Below are 23,054 nucleotides of genomic sequence, written 5' to 3'. Positions count from 1 at the left end.
GCAGGTTCATGTCGGCCAGGGGCAGGGCAGAAGGAAAAGCTGCTGTCACATGGAGCGGGCATTCCCCTTCCTAATCCTTAAATTGGACGGCAGGGACGAGCTATTGCAAGAACAGTGATTAACGCTCGCATGCCCACCCGGTGTTTTCTAGTTGTATACGACACATCATCTGAGTTTCATAAATTTGGTCAAGTAATTCGGTAAGTCAGACCGTTCTTAAAATTCTCCGGCAGGAGCCACCCGTTTTGAAACTAAAGGTATAGTTTGATCCCTTGGAAACATGGAACCGAAATGAAGTTTCAAGAAGTATGTTTGGAAGAATCAGTGGGATAAGAACGTTGCTTCCCATTTCATTATATGAGCAGGGGCGGAGATATTGGTAGTTATTTTTTGTGGGATTTGGGTCCAGTTGTATGGAGCAGTCTCACGAGATCCCAGTCACAGCCCATGAAATAGTTGTTGAGTGTATACTTAATATCATATGAAAAAAAGAAAATTTTGATTCCGCCCCTCCATGTGATGGAATGAAATCTTCATTCCAGGATAAAGATTCCCTTATTTACTGAAACGGAAATAGTTTGCTGGGTTTTTTAATCGTACGGACAACAAATTGTTCCCAGGTTTTTTTGTCTCACCACTTGGTGTGGCGAATATTTTTTCAGGAATAAGGACCAACGATTATATTTTTCATCCGCCCTTTGATGCAAAGAGGATGAAGTTGAAAAAGTGGAATCTTATTTTGTCTGATACAGGAAATCTCCAGGCATTCAAACAGGGTTTCAAAGACGACATTAATTGCTTTCCTTTCTAAAAGTTGTGGGCAAGAGGGAGGCCCCTAAGGTGGCGTCTCATCTCTTCCTTCGACTCTAACGAAAGATGTTCGGTAACACATCCAAAGGCTTATGAAAAGTACCGCAAAGTTTTCAAGATAGTCAAAAGACCCGCCTATTTCTCCCATGATTAATTGAAAGGGCCACTGAAACTGATCTTTCTGTCACACCAACTAATAAATTAGTACAACAAAACACATCGTCTAAGTGTCTCAAATCTGACTCAAAGATTAAAGATTAGAGTAGTAGGTAGGTTCATCAGACACTAGAACTTGTAGAACTTGGAGCAGGTTCATAGTGTCTGATCATTCATATTAAAGGGACAAAGAGGTGTATTTTGATTGAATTTCTTTCTGGCATTTGTTTGCATGTGGAAAGGCACCTCCTACGTCATTAGTCGAGCCGATGAAGCTTGTAACACTTGTCAAAAGATTACTTGTCCCTTGGCAATTAGTCGTTGTTGTTCATCGTCATGTGACACCCCCTTATCGTATCTTCTTTAGTTTAGTTTAATGTCTACTTGGAGGAAACAACTTTTAGTGTAAAACCTCTAAAATCATACCCGTATTAAATATGTACTCTAGTTGACAGGTGCCACAGTTCACACGGATAAAAGATTGTTTTGGACTCCCTTCCACTTGACAGGAAAAGGCTTTATCAAGGTGGCAAACCTGTCAATCTATATATATTTAAGTACAGCAGTCATATTCGACTGTCTTTCTGTAAGCCCCCAAGATTCGTTTTCTGGATCACTATCCATTACTTATGCTTTGCGCCATATATGAAGCTTCATATTTCCTCCAATTCTAGAATGTTTTAAACAACTAGTTTTATAATTCAATACCTACCACGCGTATCATGACACAATTAATTGGTACATCAAGTTGCTAATAGAATGGCAATATATTTACAAAGGAAGAAAATTGGTGAATCAGTCAACTCACGATCTCAATTTCTTAAGCGTCTTTCCATGTGAACTGTACTTTGTTAGTTAGCTTTGTGGGGTTTATAATACAGTAACTAGAAAAATGAGATTATGGATGCCAAAATCTGGTATAACATATTGGGAAACATTAAATTTAAGTTGCTCTGTCGCTTTGTTCTGCATTAAATTTTTGCCTCCTTTATGCTTCTTACCACCATGAGCGGAAAACAGACACTTTTCCACCAGCTTTTCCCGAACTCTTGGTGGAGCATTGGATACAAAAAAAAAAAAAGGTCAAAGAAGCATCTTTACTAAGTTTGCCCAAATGCTTCTGCATCATCTTATTCAAGTTAATTTGTACTTATGCACCAGGAAAAGACGAACACGACAAGGAGTTGTCTAAACATAACATATACTAGCAACACTAAACATATAGTTAACAAATTTTCAATTTACCATGAAACAGTGACGCGGATCACATGGAGCTGTCTTATATAACTGGACCCAGATTCTACTCAAATTCAACCACCAATTTAAGCTTTCATAAAATGGGCTCCATGGGACCTATAAATGGTGCGCACTACAAAACCCAAAACCCAGCTTTTGTATGCCCATAGTTTGTTTCTAACTGCTCTCAAGATGGATCCACTACCCAACAAAAAAAACCAAAACCCACATCTAACACCTTGTCAAAATGGTAGCCGTAGATTGAAGCAAAATGTTGGGAGCTAAAAGACGAAAATGCCCCTTAAAAAGTTGAAACAAAAGGGACCGCACTAATAGACAAAACTGGAAGAATAAGAAGGTACATTTCGATAAGGAGACACAATCATATCTTGAACGAATTGGAAGATAAACATAAATGATATGGGCAATGAGTTCTTAATTTAAAAAGAAAAATCCAGCGGAGAATGAGAGGCAGAGCCGCGTATGGGCTGGTGTGGGTTTCTTTGTTTTCAAATTAAGATCTTGCCTATGGGTTATGTTATGGATGAGTGCCCATTCAGATATGAAGGGGCTGTGAAGAGTGTCTCCGCGGATTTTTTTTTTTTTTTTTTTCCTAGCTCCACCACTACCAAGAATGCAGCCACCACTCATGAAATAGGTCAAATTCTGGTTCTCAATGTGTGTTTTTTGTTATGGTACGCAACTAAGACTGAAATGGCTATAAAGAGGCTGCACCTCTATCGATGTTACTTATTTATGTATTATACACTAAGACCTTCATTTCATATATCAAAACATATTGTTTGAACTGCAAACATGTAGCCTCAATGGTCATAACGTAGCTGGTAGAGTTAGAGGCCTGTATAAGGCAGGTCTTTAGTTTGGTTCTTGTAGACACTATACTCATATGTTTTAAGGTGGTAGGACGCAACATCCAAGTTGATGGATACACTGTTCTATAACTGACACCGACGCAGCTCAGAACCTCAGAGGCAGAGAGAATAAGGGGCCCTTCGGGTCTCGTTTCGGGTGGTGGAATGATCCTCTCTTGATTAGAAAATGTTTACTACCCAAATGAGAGCCGAAGGCCTCCTTCCCCTAGTTTCTTCCCCCTCCCTAAAATTCAAGGTTGTGTCGGCATACAGGTTAGAGTTTGTGTTGCCGCATCATTTCCTCCCTTGATATACATAACATCTGAACATTCATGCCACTTGAACTGTTGAATCCAGATCCAGATATTCTCGTTCAAACCTGCTGGAGATTGCTCCCAATAATGAATGGAGTCCAGATATCAGTTTTAGGGGAAAAGAGGTCCAGGCCAGCCTAACCCTAGTTTCAAGGTTCTCAAAAAAAAAAAAAAAAAAAAAAAAAAAAACAAATCACATGCACACACAAACAGGCATAAGGGACATGTATGGATCACGTACTCTTCATTTGATTATTGAAAAATAAATAATTGGGCGGTTGACAAGATAGCTGCACCTCAATCGATTCCTATTATTGGAGAATGACAGCTTGCTTAACTTGGAAAGTGCTTTCCATCGACGTGCTAATTTTTTAGTTGTATAATTGGATTCTTATTGATGATACCAAAAATGAGTCATTTGATTAAAAAGTAACATTTCCGCAAATTGTATATGCAAAAGAAAAAGAAAGAACGGCAGCTTCCATAACTTTGGAAGTTTCTTTGCACATGTCGTGAACTCAGATCATGTGGAAGTACTCCATGACCTTTCAATTCCCCTTGCGAGTCTATTACGCAAGCGGATTAAAAGAGAGCTTCGATACATATTATATCAAAACAGGTAATCAAGAGTCCCTGATATACTTACACTTTATGAGAACCATTTGTCCCGTCGATTCTAAGGACTTTAGATTGTGGATATTAAGTACAAGTTAAGCTATTTTTCCAATACAAGAAGGAAGAGAGTGAAAAAAAGAAAGGAGGGAGAAAATGAGTTTACTCATATGTTCTGTCTACGCTTAGTAGTTGTCTGGAAGTTCTTGGATGAAGACTGCAAAAAATGGCAGAGATAGGAATGGGCATGTGTGGGCACTTGCACCCACAGACCGGCCCATTTTCAATAATGTCTAGATCCAGCTACTTGAAGTGCCTTCTAGACCCAGCTCAAAGTCCTTCTCTCTCACAATGCCCCACTAGAGATATTTAGTGCCCCTTGACTAAAAATTTCTAGCTACTTTAGCAAGTCCACTTGAGCAACTTCACTAGAGGAATCATTTGAACCTAAGCCAGAGATTTTTAACCAAGTCCGAAGCAGGTCACGGGCCCTACTTATTTTCAAGCTCAGTCTCACTTGACCTCATTGGCTCACCGGCCGCACTACATCATTAATGACCATCTGCGCCAAAAATTGGATCACAACGTAGTTTGGCTGATCACAAGTAAATACAGGTGGTGGAGCTAGTGGCTAGTGTATCCGGCCCTAACATATGGGGCTCTATTTGCATGGTGCAAACATAAATATCATGACACCCAAGTTGAAAGATGTATCTTAGATCTATTCAAGCTTTGAAGAAGTCAGAATTTTAAAGGTAAGTAACTCTAAAGCAAGTCAAAACCTTGAGGGTAATTATAAAAATAAAACATGGGAAATTTTATGTTCTGGCCCATTTCGTTACACATTGTTGTACCGAGAAACAAATAATGCTACATTTTCAACTGGTTCGAGGGTCTTCTCATTTCTTGCTCCACCCAATTCTGATGCATTAAGATGTCTCGAGGGGACCAATGAGCTACACGATTTTCGAGGCAGGCGAAAGGCGCATCACTCTGATCTAAGAATTCTGGCCTTCGAAGTCATGAAATGGCCATGTGCTGAAAGTTGGTGTGGAAACAGTATAACTGGTGACGGCATCGATCAAACTCAGCCCGCATCTAGTGAAACTATATGTTTTCCATCCTTTGCTGCAGCCGGATTTAGATCTTGAACACCACCCAAACCAGGCATCCCCAGATTGATGTGTTACATATCAGACTTGGGTCTTAACTTTTTTGTGGATCAACTACAGTGTACCCTGGATTTTCCCTTCTCATGAACCCCCCAGGGCTATTGGCAACAAAAGCAAATTCAAGTATTTTTGTTTCACTCCTTCAAAAGTGTGCGACTGAAAGTTCTTCCAATGGAGGGCGCCAGCTCCACGCTCTGCTGCTCGTCTCCGGCATCAATCCCAGGCCATACGTTTACAACAACCTCCTCGCCATGTACGCCAAGTGTGGGTATGTGGAGGATGCCAAGAAGGTGTTCGACCAAACTCCCCAGAGAACGGTAGTCACTTGGAATGCTATCATTTCTGCCTTTTCTACATCAGCCCTTCATGTCGTTACCTCTTTCGAACTGTACTGCAGCATGGGAGAGCATGGTGTCAGGCCCAACCAGGCCACCTTTATAAGCCTTCTACAAGCATCGATTCTTCTTGCAGACCATTCCAGACTTGGCGTGATCCATTCCCAGGTCATAAAGTCCGGCTGCTCCGGCGACGTCCGCATTCAGAGTTCTCTAGTGGGAAGTTATGGCAAGTGTGGGAGGCTTGAGTATGCGCAGCTTGCTTTTGATGAGATCACTGAACCAGACACCATAGCTTGGAATTCGTTGATCGTCGGGCTCTTGCACAACAATAGATTTCGACATTGCCTGATGCATTTCTGCAGCATGTTACTGACCAACTCTAAACCGAACGAGTTCACGTACTCCATTGTGTTGAACGCCTGCAGCAGGTCGGAAGATAGGCTGATGGGCCGGACGGTACATGCCCGAATAATCAGAACCGTTTCTTTCCCAGACACGACACTTCTGAATTCTTTGCTCGCCATGTATTCCAATGTTATGGACCCTGAAGCTGCATATCTTATTTTCACCAGCATCAGTAGTCCAGATCTTGTCACATGGAATTCTATGTTAGCGGCTTATGCCCAGACATCTGACGCAGAAAGGGCGATGAGTCTGTTCATGAATCTTCAACACAAATCTAGGGAAGATCCAGATGAATATACGTATGTCGCCATTCTTTCTGCAAGTGCAAGTGCACCAGCTTTTATTTATGGAATGCCATTGCATGTCTGTGCAATAAAGAGAGGGTTTGAACGCAGTATATATGTGGCGAGCACTCTTATTGACATGTATTTCAAAAATGACAAGCCACTTTCTGCTTGTAAAATGTTTGATGCGATAGAGGATAAGGATGTCGTGGTCTGGACAGCAATGATCACAGGTTACTCGAGCATTGGATATGGGGAGAAAGCTATAGAGTACCTCTGTGCCATGCAACAAGAGGGGAAGAAAGCAGACCAGTTTGTTCTTAGCAGTTCCTTGAGTTCTTGTGCTGATCTTGCATCACAGAGGCAGGGAGAAATGATCCATTCACTTGTAGTAAAAACAGGATACACAGCAAATATGTTCGCAGCGGGAAGTCTAGTAGATATGTATGCCAAAACTGGCTGCTTGCCTGCAGCAGTCACCATCTTCTCAGAGATTTCAGAACCTGATTTGAAATGTTGGAACGCAATGCTTGGTGGGTATAGTTATCACGGCAAGGCAGAGGATGCTTTCAGGCTGTTTGATGGGATGTTGCAGAATGGGGTAAAACCAGACCACGTGACATTCATCTCACTTCTGTCCGCCTGCAGTCACAGTGGTCTGGTTGAGAGGGGTAGGGCCTACTGGAACTATATGAGAGGGTTCATTGGGTTGTCCCCAGGGCCGAAACACTATGCCTGCATGGTGAGCTTGCTGAGTCGAGATGGGTTCTTGAAGGAGGCTGAGGAGCTGATTGAGCGCTCACCGCCTAGCTGCAACCCAGCGGAACAATGGAGAATTTTGCTGAGTTCATGCATCACGTACAATGACCTAGAGATGGGCTTGAAAGCAGCAAACCAGGCTTTCTTATGGGAACCAGACAGCATAGAAACACATGTTTTGCTATCGAACATTTATGCCGCTGATGGCAGATGGGATGATGTTTCACAGGTGAGGAAACGGATCAGAAATCTAATGGTAGAAAAGAATCCTGGCCTCAGCTGGATAGAGATCAATAAAGAATCCCATGCTTTTGTTGCTAGCGACCAAATCCACCCAAAAATCGAGAACATCCAAGTGGAGTTACAAAAGCTAAAAAAGCATATGATCCTTTCCGATGGTTTCACAAATGTGGACTAGCTAAAGTACATTCAGCAGTTCAAGTGATGGACAAAACAGAGAATGCAGTACAAGAAGCATGATAGTCAACACATATTTGGCCCCAGAGGAGGAAATGCCACAGATAAAGCTATACACCTGTTGGCTGTTTTTATAGAGGGTATCTACAAGTTCCACTCAAACGTTAATACATTGAAGATGAGATGCAAGGCATCACCAAAGCTGCTGTCCTTATGAAATAGAAACATACAGAAAGAGGGATTAAAGTATTTATATTTCCCAACAAATTTCAGTCTCAAAGGAAAACTGCAAGCCAAATAAATATGCAAAAGGAAGTTCTTTCTGCAACTCGAGAAAAACTTGGTTGTCAGATGAGCACAGGTACAAGCTGTTGCTTCCTTGGCTCGTAAATGGTGTATGATATTTTAGATGTTGGCCAATAACGAAGTACAGACCTCCCGACAATGTCCTTTACAGGAAGTGGACCCCTGGAGATACATCAAGCGGAAGCCAATTAGCAAGCGTAACAAATGGTATGGAGAAAACTAAACATCTAAAATCATTATACTTGTAAACAATTGAATATCCGCTATAGGTAATTACCATGTAGTTGTTTCTGTACATAGAGGAATTTAACTAGTTATCAAGCATAAGAACTCTTAGTTCGGTTCAGAAATACATACCAGTCATGCGAATCAAAGCTGTGGTTGCGATTATCCCCCAGCACGAATACATACCCTTTCGGTACTCTCTGCATAAAGGATAGATTACATGTCAAAAGAAATTCAAAATCGGAACACGTGATTTTTTTTATCAAAAACCCATTAATTTAACATGTTAAGTCCAACATTTTAGAATGGTTCCAAAGTTACGTACATCAGATAGTTTACAAGCAGCTAATGTCAATGATTTTAACTTTTACCATCACTGTGGGAAAGTGTGAATTAATTACTCTTTACTAATAATGATTAGCAGGTCCATTCTCATCCAGCAATTATGATTCAGCTAGCAACCAAATTGGAATGAAACAACTAACTTTTTCTGAACTTTTAGATCACAGTCTCGCTAATCTTGCCTGCGGTGAGTTGCATTCTGCAAGTCCTCATCCTACTGATCTAGGTGACGCATATCTTGAGAATAATTTTATCCAACCAAATTTTTTATGTTTTCGGTTGCCCTTGAGATTATGCTGTAGACAAGTTGCTTTTGATATTATGCTGCAGCTTTACACAGTAAATGCTAGAAGTTGAACATATGGCCAAGCAGCCAAGAACCTTACCACTTCATCCATTTCATATTTTAGAGGCTCGAATACGTAATCTTCTTCCTGAACAATGCCATTCACCAACAAGTTTCCATTCCTTATCTACAGTAAGAAAAAAAAATTAATAAATCTAATACAACAGCTAAACCCAGAATAGAACATGGACAGTGCTTACCTCCACAAAGTCCCCTTCGGTAGCAACTACTCTTTTCACAAATTCCTCTGTAGGGCTGACACCGCTTGCCTGAGAAGAAAAAGTTAAGCAATTTTTTAGGGGCATGGACAAGATTAAATTAGTACATGAAACCAACATCTAAGAAGCTAAGTTTCACCTGTAAGACAGCGGGAGCCTTAAATATCACTATATCAGCAACCTTTGGCTTTGTGAGACAGTAGGATACCTGAGACACACAGAAACAACGTTAAATCATTTGATGGATAAACCATTCCCACAATTCCATATGCCAAGGTCGATAACTGAGGCATTATATCAGAAACATTATCTAGGTTTGTTTTATACCAAACCAATAAACCACCAAAGTAGCGGCATTCCTGAAGATGATGATAGTCAGTTGTCCGATTACAGAAAAACATGATAAGCAACGAGCGTAAAGGCAATAACTTAAAAGGAGACCCACAAAAGATAATTTCCTAAAATGCACATCAAAATGATGAATGAAAGGCAAACGAAGAACTAAAAGGAGAAAGCAACCAACAACGACTAATCCTCCAACCGAAGATATCTCTTCTACAACCCCAATTCAACAATAAAGAATTTATTTTCTTGAACCATGAAAAATTGACGTATACCTAGTTGGATATGTTTAATCGAAATTCATGAGCATGAAAAGTCCACAAAAGGTAAAAGACACAGAGTTATACTAATGAATTAGACCAAATAAAAACTAAGGATACCTTCTCGGCTAATATACGGTCTCCCGCATCAAACGTGGGATACATTGACCGCGACGGGATGATTTTTGTGTCCGCCATATATGACTGGAAAAGAAGCGACACGGTCACCGTCGTGAAAAGCAACTTCGCATCTTCCGAGCTGAAATTCGCCCACTGTTGAAACCAACTCAGTGGCTTCGTGCTCCCTGCCATGTTCTTGTCTGAGTCCTTCAGTTTCTCGTCCGCAGCGGCGCTATCTTTCTCACAATCACTATTACTTGCGCACGCCGAAAGTGGAGAGCCCTGAAAAAGCTCGTTGCAGGGGAGCCACTTGAAGAAGGGAATGATCGAATTCAACCCAGATGACGCCCCAAGTACACCCACACGTGACGAACTGTAGCAAGAAATCCTCGAGGAATTCATGACAGAAATCAATCCAACAAAAAACCTAGAGCTGCACTTCTCCGGAAGAATATCAGCAGCGGCGATGCACCCGTAATTCCGGCCCGCCCTAACACGATATGGGTTGCTCACACCGGAAGCTCCGATCGATGGGGGCTCAAGATCTGCCCTCCGCTTCGAAAGTAGGACCTTCGACAGGCAGCAGTCGTTGAAAAACCTAGGTTTAGCCGACCTTATTCCGGCGAGCGACTGCGTGATGTAGCCGGAATAGGCCGCGGTAATTTTGACAGCCATGTCTGCAACTTTTTTAACTCGACGGAAGAACCGATACACAGCGAAGTCGACGACCACCAGAGAGAATGAGAAGGTAGAAATTACAACGCCATTGCCGTAGAGAAAACGGATATCGCGGAGACAGGAATGGAGAATTGGGACAGAGGAGCGAGATGGGAAGACTTGCGGGAGATCAGCTGAGGAAGAGAAACGCCAGAAGACGAGATCGTATGCTTGGTGAGGTGGAGGCGGCAGAAAATTCCGGCCCGCGTCGTCGGAGAGACGACGCCCAGGCGACGGTCAGTGAAACAAAGAGGAAAACTCAACCGGGCGCATGGCCTTATATAGGCCTGCGATGAGATGAGATGGTTGGGTCCCGGATGGCTTTTCCAGGAAATTTCGCACCACTTGTTCGTTGACCAAACGGGGCACTCGAATTGGAAGGGAGAGCGCTCCCTACACCTTATTTTGCTGTTTCTGATTTAAAATCATTTATTTAGGGTCAGACTACACCTTCGTTTTAAATCTGATTTTTTTTCAATATAAAATGATAAAATAGCGATCTTTTAAGTGCGAATCACTAAAGTTTGAGATAAGATCACTAGTTTGGTGAATAAATAGATTTCACTTTACATCTCTTCTTACCATAGATAGATTTTAAATCCGAAATAATCAAATGCCTTCTTAGATAAGTTCTTTCTCTTTCTCCTCTTCTTTCTCTCTCATGGATCTTCTTTCTCTCTCATGGACCATGGTCCCGATAAGCAGAAAAATGGGGCAGCTGTTTCACTAGAGACACACAAAGGAAGGAGAGAGAGAAAAGAAAATGATTATATATATATATATAATTCAAAGTCACAAAGTCACTTAATCAAGGCCATCCATCTAAAATAAATAATTGGTTGAAATAAAAAAAAGAGAGTATAAACCAATATTAGATAACGAAAATGTCCATCATCTTTTTCTAATTTTTTTTTACGGTTCACCATGTTGGATCAAATGATACTATTTTGTTATTGAATTATTACTTTTATTTTACATTGTTAAAATTCATCAAAAAAAAAATTAAGATGATCGCTTGTTTGGTGATGATTTTTAAGTGACCGAATGCATTTAATAGTTTTTAGCAATATAAAACAAAAGAGAGAGAGAGCTTTTATTATATCGATGATGCAACTTTGACCGCCACACTTTTTTTACTTGGATTGGTTGTCTTTTGAGCATCTCAAATATTATTTGACTTGGACCAATTCAAATGATTCCTCCTGCAAATCTTCATAGCCTTCATCAAATCAAACAGTTGGATTATTTCATTGGGTGGAAAGCGGTCCTAATCTCAGTCTTTGACAAGCCAAATATGTTTAACGAACATGAAAAATTTATCGAAAAAAACGAAATTGTTTTTTTAATTTTTTATTTCGATTAACTTTTTTTCATATATCTTCCGTAAATGAAACGTTTAACGAAAAAATTGAGGGGAAAATGACGGTCATTTTTCGGCTTTTACCAACTAGAAATGGGAGGAAATGGATAGACGCCATATTGATAATAGTCGGACTTAGGCTAACAGCGATTGATTGAATAGGAGAAGAGAAAAAGTGTAGGAAAATGGAGCTTCAAACAGCACCGCCAACTAGTGAAAATGGGTTGTGAACATGATCTTGAAATGGTTTGGAATCGACTCTCTTGTTCTATCATTTGTCCCAAGTTTATTTTATCAACATTATTCTATTTTATTCGGATTTCTGTTGTCAGATTCCGGATCTACCAATTTTTTAATTTATGTAAGGTCAAACGTTGTAATATCTTCGCCGCCTTCATTGTTTGCTTTCCGTTTCCTCGTCCTATTTTTTTAGTCAAGTTTCCATTGTTTAGTTTCCAGATCTTCTTCAGTTGTATTGACTTGCAGACTGTAGGATCACCAAATCCTGTTGGCTGCGTCATATGAAGCCGTACACTGCTGACTCCATGTTTCCGGCAACAATTCCTTAAAGCAACCGGACATGATCATCTTCGATGTGGCGATAGTTTCTTAAATGGTAAAACTGGAATTGTTTTTAAACGTAAACCTCTTCATCTTTTGCCGGTGAGAAGCTGTTTTCCGTCAAAGTTCTTCAATGCAAATTTCTGAAACATGAGTACGTGTTTCTGTTCTATCACAATTAGCCGACAATGTTTTGATGTAATCTTCTCTTTAGAAAACAGTAACATACGTTAAAACATGCAAATAGTTTTAAACTTTGCCTAGACACGATGACTCGAAGTCATCCTTACCTTCTCCGGCTTACCACCGGCAGTCTTTTCAGAGTTCCGGCCATAGGGAGATGCGCTAATCACGCAGTCCTGTCGAGGGATATCACATATCATGTACCATATTAATAGAACCGACGAAAACCAACATCTTTTAAAGAATTTGACAATGTACTATTACTGTTTTTTAGCTTCTTTAGGCAAGTAGAAAAATCTGGATATTTGTAACTGTGATTGTATAGACCCACTCAGTCCAATAGTCAAGCAAAATCCTACCTAATCCTGCCGCCCTTTCAGATTATTTATAACTTGTCCTCACTAAAATGTTGATTGCTTGATGAGCAATCCAATGACGTGTGCACATAAGAATGAAGTGATTCCTCACATGAAGGACACATCAAACTATCAGGAGTGCTTCATGTGCGGCCAGATCTGGCCCTTGATGAAAATGAACGGTCAGATTGCCAATCGATAAGATGGTGACTGTCTAACTTTTATTAAAGATGCCAAACAAGAAAGAAACATTTTCACAAGGATGCAAAGATTGTGATAGTTTTCTTCCATCCATGACACCTTTTAGTAACAGATTCTTGATGTAGATGATAATTTTCTTCTGAGGCAAGGAAACCGACTTGGGTATAAAAGCTGACCAATATAGTTCAACTATTATGCCAAAAAAAGAAGTATTGTTTTTTCTGGTCGTACCAACTTGCATAATAATTGCTCCAAATTTTGATGTTTATAAACTAAACATGGCATTTAAGAAGGACCAAGTTGATAGTACGTCCAGTCTAACTAATTGGTTTGCCCCACCTTCAATCTCTGACCAAGTCGCCGGAAACAGAAAAACTCTGCGTTCACACTGCTGAAATTGATGCTGCTTCTCTTTCTGACTCATCTCCTATCCTTTTTCCACCGACCAATGAGCCCCACCTTGACCAACATGGAATTGTTAAATTAACCATATTATCTTAACTAAGCATCTTAATTTATTTGGCAGAAATGAATACAAACAGAAGATACAAACTTGAGCTCCTTTTAATGCAGCTGTGTAGCTTCATGGGTGTCTCTCTCAACCTTCATATTCAGGTGAATGAGAGTAAAGGGCAAACGCCAGAAATGTTGTCACTATGGGGAAATTGAATGGAGAAAGAAGGGGGAGAAAGATCACTCCTGCCTGCGTCTCTATTCATGGTCAACCCTCAATAAGAGTAGCACCCAATAAGAATAGCACCCACAGGAATTGAATAGGAGACATGCTACCTTGCCCTTGCCCTTGCCCTATCAGTTAGCCCCTTGGAGAGAGGGAGTTGTGCTCTGTCAATGGTGAATCAAACATGGCCTAAAACCGAAGTCCACTCTCGATCAATGAAGAGGAAGAAAGGCCTGCTCAAAAGAGTAGACTATGAAGGGCATCATCAGATTTGCAAGTCGTCACGCACCAAGGTGCTGGAATCCAGTAACCCTTTGGCCCCTTCAAATGCGGACACCACCATGATTTGGTGATCAGATATTGCACATATAGCTATGGATATAAAGCCGGCAGGATCTCTGTCTGCCAAGAAGAATTCCATTCATTTGATTAGGTGGGTCAACTTGAAGGGGTCAAGGTTTCAAAAAGTGCCTATGTTGTGCCCTTTTGGCATCACCTGATGGTGTTCCAGTCACAGTAGCCAAGGCAAGAAACTTGCTTCTCTTTACTAAAATTTGCTTCCTTTCTACTGCTTTGCTTCAATATCGATTCATATCCAGTTTCCCTATTGAAAACTGGGGTTATACCAGACTCTAGCTTGTCAAAAGATAAAACCGAAAACAGTATAAACTGATGTTCAACAGGTATGTAGCACATGGTCATCCCAGACCATTCAGGACCTTCAGGCTTAATCACCTTTCGTGCAAGTAACTGGCCAAACACAATATCCACGCTAGTTTTCTAGTTCTCAGGCATAAACCCCAAGGAAATTGAAGAAACATGTATCGAGAGTTCAACCCCATCTGCTTACTAAATCTTAAAGGCATCCGTGATAATTGCAACTCCAAGTTCCAGCTGAATTGGGTTTTCCACCACCCAACAAAAGTCAGAAGTTGTCACCCAACCTTTCATCACAGAGATGCTTTCAGTACCTCAAGGTACCGCTTAGGTTGGTGCCCCTCTCTCCATCCCTCCCTTCCTTTTGCAAGAAAGAGAGTTGATGCGAAATGAAAACTGGCCGCTCCCATCCCGAGCATTGTCCCCAACCTCCTCGAGAATAATAACATCTCTAAGTTGCGAGTTGGTTGCATGGCGAGCAAAAAAGAATTGGACTGGAACCGAGTTCAACTTCAACCTTGCCTTGAAGCAAGACCTTCACGTTTCCTTGAAATCCCATCTGCCTGCAAAATGTGAAGGAATGCTTGAGAATAGCGTCTCCATGTTGCTAATACACGTTTACATTTACGAGGATGACCCAAAGAGTAGAGACCATGTAGAGCAAAACGAATTGGCGTGGAGAAGAGTAAATGCCAGCTTGCTTTTTTTCAAATTGCAATGAGCTAAGCTGTGCTGAAGCTAACGACCAACCAAGATAAACAAGCTGGGAACTCACTTTGGTTACACACAATCACTGTTTGAAATAGGCCGGAAATTCAAGATCCAATCTCCATAGTTACTTAAATTGTAATAATTAGTAACCTTAATTAAACTATTCGCTGCACATTGGTGGTCATATCCAGTTCTAGTCAAAAGAATAATCACTCCGTCAACAGTGGAATTGCAGAGATCAAGAGTCATATCGGAAGAGGGCTATAGACAAGTTCCAATGAAGCGTATACAGCTTAGATAAGACAGGTTTGATAAATACAACTGATTACATCCAAATTAGTGTTACATTTTCAATAGCACACAAAAAGAAAGTCACTTCAGCCTTAACAGTTCACATGCAATGCGGAAAATGGCAGTAGGGTTGAAGAATCAACACCGTTCTGAAAGATCGCAGCCAACATCTCTAGCTTCGAGGTAGCTGCAGGAGCAAACTTACCATCATGGCAAACTCTCTCTCTCTCTCTCTCTTTCTCTCTCTCTCTCTCTCTCTGCCATGTTATATGCAAGGAACTCGACACATTTCTTTTCCACTTATGGTACAAAGGCGTGGCAAAAATGATCAGCGACGCGTTGTTCGACTCTTGGGCTTAGAAGTTTTCTGCAATAAAGTAAAAAATAAAAGTAGTAATTGACCACTAGGCTATCCAGGAAAGAAGGCTATAGAAATTAGCTCTGTCAGGAATCTCCGAATGCACCATAAAGTCATAGCATTTTAGGATCAATGTCTGCATATCTCACACACAACATTAAAGTTGAGTAATTCAACTTACTGTGCCAGCACCAAAGCTTGCTCCAGAGCCAGTAGCAGCCCCTGAAAAATAAAAAAAAAAAAATTATAATTTGAACTCCAGAAACTGTACTTTTAAAAAAATTACTTGAGCAGCAAAAGGAGCAGCTCAAAGTTACCCCATAAGCAAGTAAGAGATAGGCAAGGAAGTGAATCACTTTGAGGTGAGATTGGTCAGTGACAATAAAAAACAGGCACAAACTTTAACATCTCCTTTTATTGAACTAGACTAGACTAGCAACAAAAACCGTATCCTCCCCATCTCCCAAGCAAAAAGAATAGAAAACAAGACAAATGGGTCAGATATTTGGGAATTTATATCCAAGTGAAATATAAGCAAACTTATGAAAGCCACTATAGATCAGAAAAAAATCATAATTTTCCAACAAAAATCAAAAAGGAAACATGCTCATCTTTAGACATGGACATGTCATACATGATACAATAGATGAGAATGTAACCAAACTATGCTGACTTAAATAAACGGGAACAATCATTCCCATAACTAAGGCCCTTTTTTACCTAAAACTTCAAACCCTAAGAAAGAGACCTCATCTCATTTTCTAATATATATTGAATTTGAATAATAGAAAACCATCCTCAGAGAGAGAGGAAGGTGGAAAGGAACCATTTTACAGAGCACAAAAGCGATGGTGCATGTGTGATATATATATATATATATATATATATATATATATATATATATATATATATATATATATTAAAAACAGTCTCTTGAAATTTAAAAACTTGTTTCTAGCATCTACTCACTGAATTCTGGGATGCTTCATTAGCAAGAGTAACACCTATATCGTTTCAAGGTTAAGCAGAGCAAACTGCTCAAAGCAACTGGAACTACCAATGCCATAGAGGAATAAAAACATCCGGCAATTATCTCAATGCAAATACAGGCAAAAGTTCTAAAACAACAAAGCATTTTCTACGCAGGTTCAACTTTTCAGAAGAAATATTAAAAAACTCATATACTAGCATTCGGTGCATGGTAACAAGAAAAATTAGTAGGTGAAGTACAAAAGTACTTGAATGTTAGTAATGATGCAAATTATCTACAAAATTGAACTTATTGCCTCTCAAGCATAACAAATTTGTCCAGAAAAGAACACATACCAAAGGCAGGAGTAACTGAGAACGGAGAACTTCCAGTTGCAGGGGTAGAAGCAAATGGTGTGCCGAAAAGAGAATGTGCCTGTGGGGTTGCAAATAAAGAGGATGCTGATGGAGTTCCAAAGAGTGATGTTTGCTGTGAAGAGCCAGATGCACCAAAAATGCTAGATGTTGGAGCAGAGGCTGAAGGAGTAGAAAAGGAAAAAGACGACAAGGAGGATGCAGAAGTAGCAGAACTCGTTGGGGTGCTGAAAATCGAAAGGCCAGTGCTTGATGAACTTGAACTTCCTGCTGGTAACTGAAGGACAGGAACTTGGGAGGCTCCAGAGCTGGAAAACAAGCCAGCAGCTTGAGTGGAAGGCTGAGACAGAGTGTGTACATGTAAAGTTGGATGGACTCTTCTAGCAGCAGCTTCTCTCTTCGCGGTTTCCCTTCTGTCTGCTTCAAGAAATGGGTCATTTTCATCCCCTCGGAGTCGCTGGTCAGTGAGATAAGCAGTTCTCATGGACTCAATATGCTGATGAAGAGTCTCTACCTGGCAGTGAAGGCAGCAAACTTACTTACAAGAGCAAGAAACTGTACGGATGCCAAAATTTCTGATTTTGAAGCAAAGACAGTGGCAACTATATGCACATAAACATCCTAATAATATAATGGTGATAAAACCACATTCAAAAATTTGTTACTTACCTTGGCAGCAACATAGACAAAGAAATCATGCACATTTGAAATCACTGTTGGCAGAGACTGTAATACTGCTAGATTAGAGATCAAACCCTTAGTGTCATCAGCATCTGAAAGGAGCAGATGCTCCAACTCTTCTATCCACTGTCTACATTCAGTAATACGCTTTTCAAATCGAAGCACAGTTTGTTGCAGAAAAGGAGAAGGCCGTTTAGGATAGCCACTGTAAAAGTCGAAAACAGGTACAATTGAAGCTGCCTTTGGCTGGGCAGCTGCACTTGGAATGGTAGCAGCTCCTGAAGTCTGAACAGAAGTACTACTGGATGTGGCTGAAGCATTAGGATGAACAAACCTAGGTTGAAGCATCATAAATGATCGGACAGCGACCTCCGCATTTCTTATCATACCTTTAGCAACACTCATTAGCTCCTGAAGTGTGACTTTTTCTCGTTCCATTGCAGTGCTAATCCCTCCAAGTTCCTGCAACAGGGGAAGGGATCAACTCATCTATGTAACTTTTGTATGATGGGAAGAGTTTGGTAAAACAGAAAAACACTATATATAGCTGAACCAAGCAGCGACGAAACTGTATTTAAACCATTGTCACAAAAAACGGTTTTTGGCGTTAAATACGCGTTTTTAAAAAAAAAACGGCGTTTTTTGTGACAGTAGTTTAAACCAACCCATTTTCACTCCCATACCATACCTGTGCTGAACTTTATATCAAGCATATAGGAAGCTTCACAAAACTGAATTTTTGTGTAATATATCCAGTGTGGCATGGGATAAATAATGACCTATTCTGAAACCCAGGACTTCAATTTGAATAAGCCCATGATATCCAGTTTCAAAATAAAACTGCACAAACAAAAAGGTCAATGGCCCCAAGGCAGTGCTTTCATAACCCATTTTAACAACTGGTTTTTAATAATCCATGTGGGTATCCACTGTCAGCTTGTCAAAGATGGAAAAGGAATGCATAACCCCATCACATCTCATTTCCCAGGCACAGCTTTAAAATTAAACTATAAGCTATTTTTTCACTTTTGATGATATAATTGTTCAGCTTCACAATGTTAATTGTTATTGTGCTCAGTATTATGTAATTGCCAGTATTAAAATGTGTGGCATTTTCTTCACAAAAATAACTGAGTTTATTTTCCATTTTCAAATTACCTAGTACTTTCTACCTTATTTTATTGTTTGGAACTGACTAGGGCAACCGTCCTTTGTGCATTTTAGAGGTAACCACCTGGCTCCTAGGCACTGGCTGGCGCTTCGATCTAAATACACCTTTAAATAAATAACAGCAAACTGTGATGACAAAAGCATTTATTCTTCTAATATTAGTTGAATGGCATCCAAAGAGCACAAGAATAGTTAATAAACATGTATCTTTGCTAATTCACCTAAGACCCTACTAGATTGCTCCGATTGTGCGCCCCGTGTATTTCCAGTCTTCTACCATAAAAATCGGGTGAGGAAAGTTGAATCTCTCCCCATCTGACTTTCTCCACCTGATTTCAGGCCTTACGTAAAGCAGTGAAGGAAGTCTTGTACTTCCTCACCGTGTTTTTTGATTTCCTTGTGTATGGTGAGAATAAATTTTAATAAAATAAAGACCCATAGATAATAAAACATGGCTGGCATAAATGGGTCAAACACTTGACAGGATCACTACAACAGGAAAGCAAAAAAAAAAATCTACAACTAAAAGAGGCACTAACCTGGACAATGCGGCTAGCATCAACCTCAAAAGCATCATTAGAAACTGACGTATCAAAAAGGCGAGCACACTGATCCAATCTTTGGCTTTCATCCCTATACTCCAAAATTCGCTCCCTACATTGTGTCTGTGGTAAGTAAAAGGAACCAACATAAATGTGTACTGCATAGTGACACAAATTAGAAGGTAGATAACTCTAAAACAGAAGCAAGAAAAGCAGGCACCAGATAAACCCAGCCTAAATTGCATGGGTGCAATAGATTGGTAATACTTTTGTTCTTTCATGTAAGGTGATCTTATGTTCTCTTCAGATTATTCTAGGGCGAATGAAACTAAAGATGCTGAAAGGACTGGACACAGAAATAAGAATTTTCGGGAGTGCAGGGAGTCTGCTCATTGGAGAGATGAGGCACGCTACGAGATGGAAAACCCACAGTAAAGTGTCTTGTCTTTGATTGCAAGTACTGGACATCGACCATGAGCATGGTGGTTTGGTTATTACTCGTCGTCCTCCTTGCTATGAAGCACAGCACAATAGACGCGCCAAATTCCAACTACTTGCTCAACGTCACTCTAAACAGGGAATTTAGCACGCTACGGGAAACTCAAAGCCCATAGTAGCCGTTATTTTCTTCTATCCTCTAATTAAAGTTCAGTCTATTCCTTGGACACTCATAGTAATCACAGTTGAGATAAAATTTGCATATGAAATCTGATGACCCTTGAGAGAAGCAAAAACCAAAATTCTCTCTAATAACCGTATCTGTGGTCCATCTCTATATTTCACTGTAACCCATTAGTTCACCTCAGGACCCCTTACCCTGATAGAAACTGCCAACGGTTCGTACATATAATTCTCATTCAGCCACAAACAAAACCAAGCAACTAATTGCCATCAATCCGAACTCCCAAATGGGGAATCCATTCCCCAACAGGACATGTGAAAAGAGTAACGCGACGAGTCAAAGCCATATTTCATGCACTCAATGGAAAAATAAAAATCAGAAAAAATTCAACCTAACAAGGATCCAATCTTTTTTTATGCTGAAGCGTATCCATGCAACAAGAAATTCAGCCATGAAACCATAGAGCAATCAACAAACACTGATTACGAGGAAACGACGTAATATAAGCAATATCTTCTTTTCCGCTCAGGAGCATTCATTTCAAAGAGAAGCTCAGCATTGACACCCTTGATCAATTACGAGACCCTAAGCACCACGCAGCCGACGTTCATCCGACGAAACGACGGGGCAGGAAAAAGATAAAGCACATGGGCGGAAAGAAAATTACGGGAAAAGCGAAAAGAATTTCAGGGTTAGGGGTTGGTAGAGGGAAGAAGGAGGTAAACTCACTCGATCTTGAGAAGGATGTTCTGAGAATCGGGGTGGAGCTCCGACCACTTGGTTTGGTAGGTTGCCGGCGCCTTTTCTGTGGTGAAGAGATAATGAACTTGCTGCTGTTGTTGCTGCTGCTGCTGTTGTTGCTGTTGATTCTGAAAAAGCAATTGCTGTGGCTGTGGCTGTGGCTGTAGCTGTGGCTGTTGCTGCTGGAATGGATTGAGGGGTGACTGGAAGAGAGGCTGCTGGGGTTGCTGAGGAGAAGGGCTAAAGAGAGAAAACGCCATGGCTGCGACTCTAGCTCTCCCCCCCTCGCCCTCACTCAGACTTACACACTGTCCGAGAGAGATCGGAGGAGATCTGAGGGAGGAAGAATTGATTCAAATTTGAAGCTGCCCTCCCTCCACACGCACTCCCCCGCTGATTAAACCCCCTTTCCGTAAACCCTAGCCGGGAGGAAGACCGTCCGCATGGCGGGAGTTAAACGGTCTGGGTCCAAACGTACCGTTACCCGACTTATAATCCGAACTAAGTTTCTTAAAAGTATTGGGTTTGAATTGCCACTTATTACAAATAATACTTCAAGAATTTGAAACAAAACTGATCGCTATTAACCTCACATTGATCGTTACGCTATTCAAAACTTAGATGAGCAAGACGAGACAACAATGAAATCGAAGTTCAAATCAGGACTTGAGACTTCATTGTTTTCTCGCCTCAAGAATTGCTTATAACTTCAAAGAGAAAAGTTGATCCCATTTATGATTGATATATATTCTTTGACTTGTTTGGAGCACTAACAAATATCAAGTTCTGCAGCAACGTTCTTTCTTGTGCATTTTTCTCGACAAATAAACCACTTTTAGGGGCCATTAGTGGATTCCAGAGGTTTTAAATATTTTTTTCGTTGAAAACTATGGATCTAGTGAATAGGGGTGAACAACCAGTCGAGCTACTTGAGCTCGACTCGTTAAGGTTCGGCTCGTGAATGAGTTCGGACCGAGTCATTTGCTTAATAATTCGAGCTCGAGTTCATGATTCGACTCGTTCAAATAATCGAGTTGAACTCGAACTGTTAAAGCTCGACTTTGACTCGAAAATGATGTGTAATATTTTTTTAATATCCAACTCATTTTATAAATTAAAAAACTGGTGTATTGATGTTAATTAGTTATGTAAGTTTTTACAAAAGCTCGTTCAAGTTTGTTGAGCCTTAATCGAGTCGATCTCGATTTATGAAAAAATAATAGTCCACATATTCAAATGAGCCTTAATCGAGTCGAGCTCGAGCTGCTTCTGTCAAGATATTCTCGAGCTCGAACTCGACATATCATTAGTCGAGCTGAGCTCAAGCTGGCTGAACTCGAGCTCGACTCGGCTCGTGTTCACCCATACTAGTGACCGGAAAATGATCTAGTCTCGGCTCGTGTTCACCCGTACTAGTGACCGGAAAATGGTCTAGTCTGTGATCAATGGTCTTGGAATCTGCATGGATCTTAGATCATCTCAAATCTTAGACCCAAGGCTAAACATACACTTATTAGTACCTTTTATAGCAAAAGACCTGACTCAAACCTGGTTTAGTAGTTGATTGGCCCCAGTCACGTGGATCCAGATTCTATCTATTGGGCTGATGATGAGTAAAGTTACACCATTAGAACCAAGAAGAACAGCTGACTTCAGATATTTGAATCGAAAACATGAGCAATTCACTGGATTGCTACATGGGCTTCTCTTATATTTTTCAACTTCGTCATGTTTGGAAAGCATAATTACCGAGAACAAGGAATCTTGCTCAAAGCTAGAGGTCCAATTTGTGTATTCACCGACCTGAATCCAACCTCAGCCACTCTTGTTTGTTAATTAAAAGATTCAAACTGGATTAGTATTTGGATGCAAGTTTGGTAAATGATTTTGCATTCAAAACCATGTTTGAATGTAAACCAAGTCTGTTCTTTCATTCAAGTTGGATTTGGTCTGTATGTAAAAGTTTAATGACATGCTTAGTCATGACTTCAAACCCAAGTCATATTCTTTAGCTTTGCAAATCTCCTTCTTTTTCTCTTGAAATAATCTACCGATCATTCTTATTAGTTACATCAAAAACATTTGTTCAGTCGCATATGTCAATTAGGAATTTCAGACATTATTGTTGTCTTAATGTAAATATCCACTTAAGTGATTGCGTTTTGAGATATTATGTTATTTTATATGGTACATTGTATTTTATAATGTATAGGTACATGTGTGCATTTACGAACTTTTTGATGGGTTAAATCTGTAATTGCTCTTCATATAAAAGGGTAATGGTCCATGGGGTTGTGCAACGGTTGCTTGAAGCATTGTTTCTAGGATTGTCTTTTTCCCATCTGA

At 40.3% G+C, this 23,054-nt stretch overlaps 3 protein-coding genes across 3 annotated transcripts; 1 reads left to right on the top strand and 2 right to left on the bottom strand.

Moving 5' to 3' along the window:
• The first annotated feature begins 4,860 nt into the window (after positions 1 to 4,860).
• LOC116253083 (pentatricopeptide repeat-containing protein At3g50420) lies at positions 4,861 to 7,376 on the top strand. Its single transcript, XM_031627837.2, has one exon. The coding sequence runs from the start codon at positions 5,256 to 5,258 to the stop codon at positions 7,374 to 7,376; it is 2,121 nt and encodes a 706-aa protein (XP_031483697.1). The 5' UTR covers positions 4,861 to 5,255.
• Positions 7,377 to 7,451: 75 nt separating this feature from the next.
• On the bottom strand, positions 7,452 to 10,521 carry LOC116253084 (thylakoidal processing peptidase 1, chloroplastic-like). Its single transcript, XM_031627838.2, has 6 exons — positions 9,535 to 10,521; positions 8,952 to 9,020; positions 8,795 to 8,863; positions 8,635 to 8,721; positions 8,039 to 8,106; positions 7,452 to 7,843 (listed from the first exon to the last, which is right to left on the bottom strand). The coding sequence occupies exons 1-6, from the start codon at positions 10,207 to 10,209 to the stop codon at positions 7,723 to 7,725; spliced, it is 1,089 nt and encodes a 362-aa protein (XP_031483698.1). The 5' UTR covers positions 10,210 to 10,521; the 3' UTR covers positions 7,452 to 7,722.
• A 4,702-nt stretch (positions 10,522 to 15,223) lies between these two features.
• Positions 15,224 to 21,152, bottom strand: LOC116253746 (nuclear pore complex protein NUP58). Its single transcript, XM_031628727.2, has 6 exons — positions 20,697 to 21,152; positions 19,343 to 19,457; positions 17,622 to 18,095; positions 16,935 to 17,466; positions 15,790 to 15,830; positions 15,224 to 15,617 (listed from the first exon to the last, which is right to left on the bottom strand). Exons 1-6 carry the CDS (start codon positions 20,966 to 20,968, stop codon positions 15,579 to 15,581), a joined length of 1,473 nt encoding a protein of 490 aa, XP_031484587.1. The 5' UTR covers positions 20,969 to 21,152; the 3' UTR covers positions 15,224 to 15,578.
• Between the last annotated feature and the right edge of the window lie 1,902 nt (positions 21,153 to 23,054).

This window comes from Nymphaea colorata, chromosome 4 (genome assembly GCF_008831285.2).
Source record: "Nymphaea colorata isolate Beijing-Zhang1983 chromosome 4, ASM883128v2, whole genome shotgun sequence".
In the NCBI taxonomy this organism is placed as follows: Eukaryota; Viridiplantae; Streptophyta; class Magnoliopsida; order Nymphaeales; family Nymphaeaceae; genus Nymphaea; species Nymphaea colorata.
The sequence above is the reverse complement of the archived record's forward strand: the minus strand, read 5'-3'. Positions and strand labels throughout refer to the sequence as shown.

Bases quoted from the DNA above. Each gene is read 5' to 3' on its own strand.
- LOC116253083 (XM_031627837.2), top strand. From the start codon at position 5,256: ATGAACCCCCCAGGGCTATTGGCAACAAAAGCAAATTCAAGTATTTTT.
- LOC116253084 (XM_031627838.2), bottom strand. From the start codon at position 10,209: ATGGCTGTCAAAATTACCGCGGCCTATTCCGGCTACATCACGCAGTCG. The intron at 9,021-9,534 runs GTATCCTTAGTT...TGTGTGTCTCAG, and splicing joins ACCGTATATTAGCCGAGAAG to GTATCCTACTGTCTCACAAA. The intron at 8,107-8,634 runs GTAAGGTTCTTG...TCCTTTATGCAG, and splicing joins AATATGAAATGGATGAAGTG to AGAGTACCGAAAGGGTATGT.
- LOC116253746 (XM_031628727.2), bottom strand. From the start codon at position 20,968: ATGGCGTTTTCTCTCTTTAGCCCTTCTCCTCAGCAACCCCAGCAGCCT. The intron at 19,458-20,696 runs GTGAGTTTACCT...GACACAATGTAG, and splicing joins AACATCCTTCTCAAGATCGA to GGAGCGAATTTTGGAGTATA. The intron at 15,831-16,934 runs GTATGTGTTCTT...TTTATTTTTCAG, and splicing joins CTCAGTTACTCCTGCCTTTG to GGGCTGCTACTGGCTCTGGA.